The 11784-nt window shown below is 32.2% G+C and overlaps 1 protein-coding gene across 1 annotated transcript; it reads left to right on the forward strand.

The window, feature by feature from the left end:
- The first annotated feature begins 7427 nt into the window (after nucleotides 1-7427).
- On the forward strand, nucleotides 7428-10617 carry LOC109808183 (putative TPR repeat-containing protein At1g05150). The gene has a single exon (XM_020371070.3). The coding sequence runs from the start codon at nucleotides 7987-7989 to the stop codon at nucleotides 10390-10392; it is 2406 nt and encodes an 801-aa protein (XP_020226659.1). The 5' UTR covers nucleotides 7428-7986; the 3' UTR covers nucleotides 10393-10617.
- The last annotated feature ends 1167 nt before the right edge of the window (nucleotides 10618-11784 follow it).

An 11784-nucleotide genomic window follows, 5' to 3' on the forward strand; every position in this document is an offset into this window, starting at 1 on the left:
AGATTGAGAGAGAGAGAGAGAGAGAGAGAGAGAGAGACACACACTTTCAAATTAACGATTTTTCTAAAGTTTGTAACGCTGAAAAAAATCGTACTGAAGGCGATTATTTTAAAATGTGTCTACTTTTAATTTAAATATTTGTAATTTAATTAAATACAAAATTCTGTTTGAAATATTGATGATTTCAAACGAACAATCGTACATCATGAAGAGATGAAAAAAGGAAAATCATAACAGAGACACATTTATGTACACCATGAAGACAGTCTTTTGGGAAGGTATCAAGGTAAATATGTAAATTGAATAAAGCAGAGTTCAACCTAAAAATAGTGGTAACCGATTGAGATATGAAGTAACTGATTTTAAAATATGCAAACTAGTTGTTTGTTCCTAATTTATCAAAAATCATGAAATTTATTTTATTCAGATAAAAATAAAGAGTTTTAATTTTAATTAGAAAGATCGTATACATTAAGTCTTTTTTCTTTAATAAGAGAAGGTGCTTATAATAATCATTTAAACACTATGTTTGAAATAGATGTTTTTCATTCGGGTATCCCTATTCAGTAGTAAGTAAGTAGGCGACTAACGTTGTACCAACTGTGCCATTCTTAGTACAGGGGAGAGAGTTTGTACCAACTGGTCGGTACTTAATATAGGATGTAGTAGAGAAGTTTCTACGTTGATGGGTACAAGATTTCGTAATTTACCATCGTAAGTATAAGATATACGTAAATTAAACTTCCCTGACTAAAAAAAAGAATAGGTAGAAAAATGGAAAACAGCGTTAGGTTTACTGCTATTCTTACTACATTTTAATAAAAAAATTATTTTAACCGTAGTTATAAAATAAAATTCATTTTTTTTATAACTTTTCAGAAAAATTTATTTTCCCAAAAAAACGCCACCTATGAGGTCCTTGCTTGGATTTTTATTTTATTTTCTCAAAAACTTTCGGTTAATATACGTCCTCTTCTATTGTGAGATGCAACGAATATTTTTTTATTAAGAAAATTAATTAATATGTTTTAATATATTAAAATGTTATAAATAAAAAATGATTTTTTATAAAAAATAGGAAATTAAAACTAATAAAATTACTTTTTCCGAAATAAAAAAATATAAAAAATAATTTTTTTTTTGAACGAATTTATAAATTTAATTGTTTACTGATTAATAATTTGGGAGTTTAAACTATTGTAATTTTATCTTAATAACAAGTTAATTACAATATCTATTGATAATAACAATTAAAAAGTAATTTTTTTTGTTAAAAAAATAGGATATACATTTTCAAATACTATCATATTTAACAATACTAAATGTAGTATAATTTCCATCTTCACGACGAGTTAATTATAGTAATTAGTAACGTATTAACAAAATTTTATAAAATATATACTTATCTGAAAAAATAACGAAAAAATAAATTTCTTCTTTTTTTGAACTTATTCTTAAATTCGATCGTTTATCAATCAATAATTTGAGATTTTAAATGTCAATCCCTCTCTGAAATACAGAATTTACCAGACGACAAAAAATCAAAAGTAGGAAATGGTTTTTTTTTTGAGATTTTAAACTATTGTATTTCCTATCTTAACAATAAATTAATTATAATAGTTATTGATCGTAATTAACTTCAGCTTCGACTGCTGCGACAGCAGCTGCCGCCACCTACAAAATGTCGCCCCGGACTGAACGATGCTGCGCCTGACGAAGAACTCGAAACGCTCGGAGCCGGATCTGGATCGCGCGCTGTTTCCGTTGCTGCCGCTGTCTTCCCAAATCCGTTAGTACTTCCTTGCCTCTTACGCTGTCGCGCAGCCTCCTCCTCAACTTCTTTTTCTTCGCACTTTTTTTTCCTTTTTCGTGATAGCTTTCTTTTCCCCTGCAACCCAATTTCTTTATTTTTTATGGATTTCAACCAAGTATTTACTAAATAAAAGAAAATAAAAATTATAGATGAATAACATATAAAAAAGAGTATTAAAAAAAATAATATCACATTTAAAAGGAAAAATTATTTTTTAATTTAAATCAAGTATTTACTAATCTTTTTTTTAAGATTTTCAACTTAAAGAATTTTAAAGAATGGTAACTTCATTTAAAGACAAACTCAACGAATTACGACTGTACTGTGTGATCTCTGGTGAAAAAAGTAAAAAGTTACGTATTTCGTTGAGTTTATTCAACGAAGGTAACCTCTACAGAATTCATGAAGGAAGCAAAATCTATTGGTTGGAATAGTGTACTGGATAGAAGAGAGAGAGGGAGAGAGAACGCTGATAATTGTATTGAAGAGAGAGAAATTTCTGGTTCAGAAATGTGATTAAGATTCTTTGAAATAGAGAAAAGTTTTATTATTGGTTTAATTATTTTAACCAATAAGTGTGAAGGGATTTGGGGATGTAATTTTTATTTCTTTACAATTGTTACGAAAAAAATTAGTATTATAATTATATTTTATAGATAATGATTTTTATCACCAATTAGAAGTTACTTCTAGGACTTGCGTAAATTTTACATGTAAAAAGAGAGTTATGTTAAATAAGGTATAGATTCTGGTTATAAGTTTGAGATCTGATTGATATGTCATATCAAAAATTATGTGATAAAATTTATGTGTAAGAAATTAACTAACTTTAAATAATTTTCTTATGAATTTGTGAGTCCTACATCTTATTTAATGACTCTCTCTTAATTTTATAGTTTTTTAATAAATTCTAACTCATGAAAGTGAGTGTATTAAGAAGAATATGTTAGAAAATGTGTTAAATATAATACCCATTTGATTACATGATCTCTACATCAAAGTTTTGGGTTTGGGCTTGTCTATTCTTTAAAAGGATAAATTTGGTAAAACAGAATTTAAAAAAATAAGCTCTAGAAATTAAAAACAAAGAAAAAATTAATGAAGAGTTAAGAAAACAATGTTATTATAGAAATTATTTGGGTCCGGTGAACTTTTTTTATTTTTCTGAAAAAAGAGCTAAAAAAGTTAAGTCAATTGCAGCCTAAATTCATATGTAGCAATCCATATGGAAGGATTGTCAAAAGGATATGAGTTGAGTTTTTAACATTTAGGCTATGTCATAATTTAAACTCGGCTCAATTTAAAAACTGGTAGCCGCAGTGAGCTAGGATATTATTTATTTATTTATTTATTATGATTTGGTCCTGTATTTGTTTGGATTAATTTTCATGTATTTAGAGAAACAATAAACAAAAATATTAAACTTAGAAGATAATAAATTTTACTATTATAAATAAGTATAAAAATTGATACAATACATAATATGTTAATGTAGAAATATTATAATCAATTCTTATATATTAAATATAAATTACTATTTTACATAATAATATTTATAAAGACTTTTCTTTAATGAGAAGAATTTTACTTTTTAGAATTGTTTTTAACATCTTATCTAATTTAATTTTTATTTACCATAATTATTTATGAAATAAATTTAATATTTTTAAAATAAATTATCAATAAATAAATAATATTATGTTACAATATAAACTATTTATAAAAATATTTAAAATATAATTTATGTGTTTAAAAATATCTATTTATATAAATTTTAAATATGATTTATATATTTACATATAATATTATTTTATATATAATTTATTATAAACTTTAGTTACATATAATAAATATTTTGTCTAAACGTTAATCTAGCTAAAATACTATAGTTATATAAAATGATAGGAGAACGATGAATTTATAGAAATATTATTACATGTTATTAGGTTAATAATGTGGAATTGTGGATATAATTTTTCTTTTGAAAAAAAGTGAATTAATTGGTATACCAATTTATTTAATCCACAGCCCAAAAAGAATTGGGCTAGGATTCTATATGAATACGAGCCACGATCCATGGGCAAGTCTTCATTACCTGTGGTGAGTGCTAATTTGGACAAAAAAATTCCGAATCATTTAATTGTAGATTTACACGAGTTGATATGTTAAACTCAAAAGAATTTCTTTAGCATAAAAAACTCAAAAGAATTTGATTTGTGGGTTTATAGATAATAAATAATAGGAGTGAATACGTGATATGGTGTATTAAATTGATTGATTTTACTTGTAAACTAAATAGACACTTCTAACAAGGTTGATTTCTTCACTTGGTTTTTAGATTGGTCAGCCAAACAAAGCTCATCATCATCACAACAACAGTCTATTAGTTTATGGGAAACTTGTCCTCCACAGCTTGTTTCTCATTTGCTTGTTTACACCATAGGTGTTACTCATGTTCGATATTAGTTTTTGTTTTAGTTGTTTTGTCTTTTTTCCAAATGAAGAAAAAAAAAACTAGAACATTCTTGACTTGTTCTATTGAGGGAATAGCTGATTGTGTTAAGTTGCTTAATGATGAACATTTTCATTGGTTCTAGGCATTATGTTCGATTATTGTGTTTTGAGTATTGAGAAAACAATAGGCAAACAATGAACATTTACATTGTGACTATAGTAGTCGTGTAAAGCAAACAATAAACGAGAACTAACAACAATTTAATAACACAAAAATAATTCAAAGGAAACAAATTCAAAGCTTGTACATGAAAGAGTGAGAGTGTTAAAGGGGATAATAGTTATTCAATTGAGGTAGTTATCAATTTTTTTTTTTTTTGTGTAAATGATATTGGTGTAATTTTTATTAACTATTATAACGTTTAATAACTTTAAATTAAATGTTAATTTTATCGATCCAATCGTTGAATTATAATTTCATGTCACATTATATGTATATTATTAAAATAGAACAACTTAAAGGTAATTAAAGTGTTGATATTTTAGTATATTTTGAAATGTATATATTATATCAATTTTGCTCTATAAGAATGAGATATCAAATTATCTTGAATTAATATAAACTTTTGTATATATGATTTTAGAATAAAGAACTTTCATTCTAATGACAAGTTTTTAAAAAATTAACATTTAATTAAAAGTTATTGAATGATGTAATAATTGATAAAAGTTACACTATTATCGTTTGAACCCTTCTTATATATATGTGTATTGTATTATATCTTAAGATAACATTTCATTTGATATAAAATTTGTTATTTACTTTTCTCTTTGAAGGTTTTCTTCTAATCTTGATACTTTAGTACCTTTATAGTATTAGAGTTAAGATATAATCATGGACACACTTGTACAATTTTTCATTTCTTATTTTAAATCAATGATTCCAATATTAGTAAAGTTGGATGAGGATAATTTTTTGACATGGAAAATGTAAGCCATGGGTATAATCAAAGCTCGTAAGCTACAAAAGTTTATCTTAGAAGAAAATTCGCATGGTGGAGGGAGGAAGGGGGTGCCACACAAGTTCTTGAATGATGAAGATGAATAATTGGGGAAAATGAATGAAGCAGATGAATCTTAGGAGCAACAAGATCAATGTGTGGTTACATGGCTCTTTGCCTAATGTCTTCAAATATTCACACCAGAATGGTTAGATGTGAATTCACGTACCAAATTGGGAATAAACTCTAGGTATAACTTAGATCATAGACACAAACAAAGATTAGTAAATTGAAAATTCAGTTAAAGAACATGTAGAAAACATGAGGCATGAATCATTACCTACTTTCCATTAAAAATATTGTGGATACCTTCTACATATTTTGATACCATGAATATCTCTCCTTACTTCATTTTTCTTCAAAAGACAAAAGAGGCCCCATCCATATAATGAAGAGACATGGAGATAATGGGCCTCCCTAATGAATACCCTTTATGGGAATAATTGGGCCAACTTCCTCTCCATTGATGACCACATTTAACTTGACACACTTTATTCACATTCAAACACATATAATCCATTTGGAGTCAAAGCTTAACTTACACAATAATTAATTCAAACGAATAATTCTTATCTATTACATCCTAAACACATTGGAATGAGAGAAACTCAGATGTTGTACAAGTGTGAGACCATACAATTGAAGATGACTTAAAATGAATTAAGTAATATTACATATATCAACAAAATGCATCATTAAGTAATATTACATATATCAACAAAATGCATCTAATTGTAGGTAGTTCATCACTTAATAACCCCACATATGTTAAGTGTACTTGACTTGGAGTAATTTAGGAACATGTGACCTTTTGGGAAGTTTCTCATAAAGTGTGCCAGAGAGAGGAAAAACCACGATAAAAAGTGTCATTGAGTAAAGTGTCACGATATGTAATCGTTGTAACGTCAATTCTAAAGGTGTTACAAATTGTATCAAATCAGATCTTCTCTCTAGTACAATGTGGTATGAGGATGAATCAAGCAAAAATTGGTTGACTTGTAACATCTTTAACACACAAAAAATGAGAGAGATTTAGAGTCGTGCTAGTCTGAGACTATATAGTTAAGGAAGACTTAAAAGAAATTAATTAGTACTACACATATCAACAAAATGAAACTACTTTTTAGTAGCTCATTACTTAAGAACTTCATAGTTAAGCTTATTTGACTTGGAGAAAATTAAGATGGTAACATTGGAAAGTTAATTTCCAAAAAAGTGTGAGTGATGACAAAATATGTTAAAAATTCTTATATTGATTTGTAAGAACAATTGTTTATCTTATGATACCTTTATACTCCTACACATACTTGACAAGACATTTATCCCATCCAACACCATGAGAACAAATAACAAGATTTGTTTTTCAAAACTTTCACATCTAGTCCCATGATTCTACACCTGACATGATTGTGAAGTGTGCACTTGCACAGAAACACTTGCAATTCCTCTCATGGAGATAATTTCCCACTTTCTCCTTTTATCTTAGATGATGATCACTATAATGTAAGGGTATGATGTATTAACTTTTAATTCAGCCTCAACATTCTCTCACTCTATCGCCTCTATGCATTCTCTCTTTTAATAAAAATTATTTTTATGATCTATTTTCTTCTCTTTCCCCCTTTTTTTTTCTGTTTATTTGTCTTGAATAATTTGTCATAAAAAATAACAAAATGAGAGGAATGTAAACATTTTTAAATGTGCATATAATTTTTTATTCAAGTATAAAATAAACTACTTTAAAGTACACACTAAGTATTTTGTATTTGAATAACTATTTTTCTTTTTTGCATGCAAAGAAAAATAAGGCTATTACCTATGTATTTTCCTGTAGAAAGCTATTATATTGAATGATGGAATAGCTATTATATTGAAATAATGCAATGATGGGATAAAATAAAATATTTATAGCTTTATCATGTTATTTGCATACAAAAGCTTGCATGACAGATGTATATTATTACCTACCCATAACTATCATTAGTTAACCCAAAATAACTAATTAAGCCCCACTGGATCAAATATCCAGCAGTATAATCACATAAACTAAAAGAGAAAAAGGAAATTAAAATTGATTGAGAAAGAGAGTGTGCTGTTTCTTCCTCAATTCCCTTTACAGCTGAGCCGAGCTTGACAAATCACCTTAACAAGAACGAAAATAACGATAACCAGCTCATGGTACAAACTAAATCAGAAATCAATTCCTAATGATTTCAAAAGCAATTTAGGGTTTTCAATTTCAAACCCTAAAAAAATCATAGCCTTTGGAATTGGTCCCATCATCCCCTTTAGCTCCCACCCACACACCCCCACCCATCATCATCATCATCACCAAAACTCCAACCCCAAATCTCGACAAAAGATTCCAAACACAAAATTAGGGTTCCAATTTCAAAATCCATGCCCCTTTAAAAAATGGTCCCTCTCAGTAGTAACCCCAACCCCACAACACAACCACCTATCATCATTATCATCAACCACAAGTAACCCCTTCTGACTCCAACCCCAAATCAACTCATTGGGGTTCCAATTTCAAATCCTTATTAAAAAATTAGGTGTATTTTATTTTAATAATATTTTTCTCTTTACCCAGACACATCCTCACCGGCACCGACCCACCATCGTTTCCACCACCAAGTTTCGATTTTGAGCTCCGAAATGGCGACGAGGGGCACCAGATCGGAGAAGGTTCGTCGAATTTTCAACCAGTTCGACGCTAACCGTGATGGGGGTCTGAACCGCTTGGAAATGGCGTTGTTGGTGGGTGCTGTGAACCCTAGGGTCAAATTCAGCGACGAACAAATCAGCGCGATCCTCGACGAGGTGTTCCGAACCTACGGCGAATTCATCGACGGCGACAAGGGTCTCACGTACGAGGGTCTGTTGCGCACCTACGACGACGGCGCCGGCGACGTGGACCGCGATTTCGACGCCCTTGGCCTCGACCTGGTCGCCGACGCCGCGAAGGAGCCGCTGGCGGCGTCGGAGGCTTCCTCCTCGTCGATTGTCGACGAGCGGATGGCGGTGGAGACGCAGAAGAAGCAGCGGACCGCCGCCTGGGCCGTGTCGCCCAACCACGGCATCGTTTTCGACGACACGTGGAAAATTGTGGATGATTTGGAGCTTCTTGTGAAGAGGCTGAAGATGAAGCAGTCCAAGGAAGGTGGCAAATTGAAGAATGAGAACTTTGACGCCTACTCCGACGCCGGTTGGTCCCGCGAATTGGGCCCTTCCTCGGAGATTTCGGAGAAGAGAGTGTTTTGGGAGGAGTCAGGGCATGATTATGCTGTGTTTTTGAAGGAATTGGGAGGGTTGAGAGGTAGAGCTGATGGTGCTAGGTCTAGGGAAGAGGCATTTGATGGGCACATGGCAATTGGAAGGGTTTTGTATGAGCATCAATTGTTTAAGGAGGCTTTGGTTAGTTTCAAGAGGGCTTGTGAGTTGCAGCCTGTGGATGTGAGGCCCCATTTTAGAGCTGGCAATTGTTTGTATGTTCTTGGCCGGTTCAAGGATGCCAAGGAGGAGTTCTTGTTAGCTCTTGAGGCTGCTGAGGCTGGTGGCAACCAATGGTCTTACTTGCTCCCCCAGATTTATGTCAACCTCGGCATTGCCCTCGAGGGTGAGGGTATGGTTTTGAGTGCCTGTGAGTATTATAGAGAGGCGGCCATTCTTTGCCCCACTCATTTTAGAGCCTTGAAGCTCTTAGGTAGTGCGCTTTTTGGCGTGGGGGAGTATAGGGCGGCGGTGAAGGCCTTGGAGGAGGCGATTTTCATGAAGCCGGATTATGCTGATGCGCATTGTGATTTGGCATCGGCTTTACATGCCATGGGCGAGGACGAGAGGGCGATTGAGGTGTTTCAGAAGGCCATTGATTTGAAGCCTGGTCATGTGGATGCGCTTTATAATTTAGGTGGGCTGTATATGGACCTTGGTAGGTTTCAGAGGGCTTCTGAGATGTATACTAGGGTTTTGGCTGTGTGGCCGAACCATTGGCGAGCGCAGCTGAACAAGGCGGTGTCGCTGCTGGGAGCTGGGGAGACTGAAGAGGCCAAGAGAGCCTTGAAGGAGGCTTTGAAAATGACGAACAGGGTTGAGTTGCATGATGCAATATCGCATTTGAAGCAGCTGCAGAAAAAGAAGAACAAAGCTAGCAATGGGGGTGTTTCTGGGGAGGCATCGTTTGTCATAATTGAACCATCAAAGTTTAAGGCAGTTGGAGAGAGGACTACAGGGAGGCAGGAGCTTGCCACTGCCCTGCAAATCAGAGCGCTTCAGAGGGTCACTAGGTTGAGTCGGTGCAGCGTGGAGCTTTTGAAGAAGGAGATGAGTGAACATGATGTGCCAGTGTCCTATTCTGGCAGCGGAGTTCCTGAAAAGTCCATCCGGAAGCCGAATTTGGAACAAATTCTTCACAGATTACTCAGTTTTCTGAAGCCAGAAACTTTTCAAGGAGCTGTAAAAGCCATAAATGAGAGGATTCTTTCTGTTTTGGATGAGAATGGTTCAGGCAGGCTGGATCTGGGGATGTTTTATGCTATACTTGCTCCTATTTGTGGTGGTCCTCCGGATAGACGGAAAAGGATTGCCTTTGATGCACTCTTGTGGCGTCCCATGAATGAAGATGGTGCTAATATTAAGAAAGTTGATGCCACCATATACATCAAGTTGTTAAGGGCCGTCTATCTTCCTAGCCAAGGTGTTAGTGAATTAATGGAGGTACGTGGAGATTCGGACACTTCAATGGTGTCTTTCTCCGAGTTTCTAGTTATGTTTGATGATCCAGATTGGGGTTTTGGTATCATGCCTACACTATTGAAGCTTGAAACAGGTGATAGAAACCGGCATGGCAGCACTATATGCTCAGTTTGCCGCTACCCGGTTATTGGTTCTCGGTTTAAGGAGACAAAATCTCATTTTAGTTTGTGTAACCAATGTTACAGTGAAGGAAAGGTGCCTTCTTCATTTAAGCAGGAAGAGTACAGATTTAAAGAGTATGGAAGTGAGGGTGAAGTCATGAAAGATAAGTGTATGTGCTTCAATTTGCAATCTCGTGATGATAAGTAGATAGTGGCACTCAATTTTTTGCCTATGGATTTTTTTGTTCGTCTATCTTGTACTATCCCATCTTGTTTATCCTAGCTTTTTGGTGTGAATGTGATTATGTCTAGCTCATGAATTCACCAGCCATTTTGGTCCCTTCTTTAATAACTGTTTCAGGTGGTGCTTCACTAGTTTGGTAACTGTTAATAGACATTGTAAAAGTGTTGATCATGCATGCTTCTTTATCTCTTTTTGCTGTTTTGCCTATTGATCATTCTAACTCTAACAATCATATGTCTATTATTCAATGGAGGACTGGTCAATTTTTCCTCGTTACGTATGATTTTGTTTATACGGTTTTAAGTACCACGAGTACAATACGTTCATTGGTTTATATTTTAACTAACGATAATCCGGCAGGGTAGTGCAGTACATTTAAATGTGCTTTGAACTGTCATTTGTTTCTGTGTGGTTAATTTGATGTAGTACATTGGGTCATTGGGAGCATACGATAAGAATTTTGAATACAAGGGACTTTGCGGTTTTGTATTATAAATTCACAATTTTGCCCTCCTCATCGTGTTAGATTTTTTTGATTGAGACATTATGTTAGATTTTGCTTGTACGGTTTAAGTATCATGAATACAACACATTCAATGTTAATATGATAGTACATTTAACTGTATTTTCATCAGCTATTTGTTTCTATGTGGTGAATTTGGTGTAATTCCCTGAGAGTACGTATACATTAAGAATTTAGAATATTAGGGACTTTGTTGTTTTGTATCATAAATTACAGAATTTTTGTTGTAAAATTAATGTGCCGGCCACTTTCTTTATTTGTTTTTAAAAGAAAAGCTTTTTTATATTATAAAATAAGCAGTTTTTGTATACTTTTGTTGTTAGTTTAAACTGTTTATTTTAAAAATAAGTATTTTCTATTTTTTAAAAGAAATAACTTTTAGCTGGTTCTTAAGAAATTATTTGTTTAAAGAACACTTTATTATAATCATTTTTTTAGTTTAAACAATTTGACTCGATATAGATTGAATCCAAGATATACAAAACATAGACGGAGTTTCTTATATTATTTTCGCTTAAATAACTTTTTAGTCCTTTTAATATCTTTGTTTTTTTTTCCTTATTTTTCTAAAATAGTGAAGTATTTTTTTTTTGTTGTCTATTGTGTGAACGCTTTAACTATTTGTATTTATTAGAAGATTAAGTAATCATTTTAAGTAATATTTACAATTGTTAATGTATAACACTATTATTTTTATTTTTATAAATTTTTAAAATGAATGTTATTAAATACTTTGAAATAATTAATAGAGATTAAAAATAATGACTTTAAGTTTTAGAGAATTTTTCGAGAAAAGAAAATTAAAAAAAAAACTATATTTTATAGAAACTAAA

The sequence above is a fragment of the Cajanus cajan genome, chromosome 7 (assembly GCF_000230855.2).
Source record: "Cajanus cajan strain Asha chromosome 7, NIPB_CcT2T_4, whole genome shotgun sequence".
NCBI lineage: Eukaryota > Viridiplantae > Streptophyta > Magnoliopsida > Fabales > Fabaceae > Cajanus > Cajanus cajan.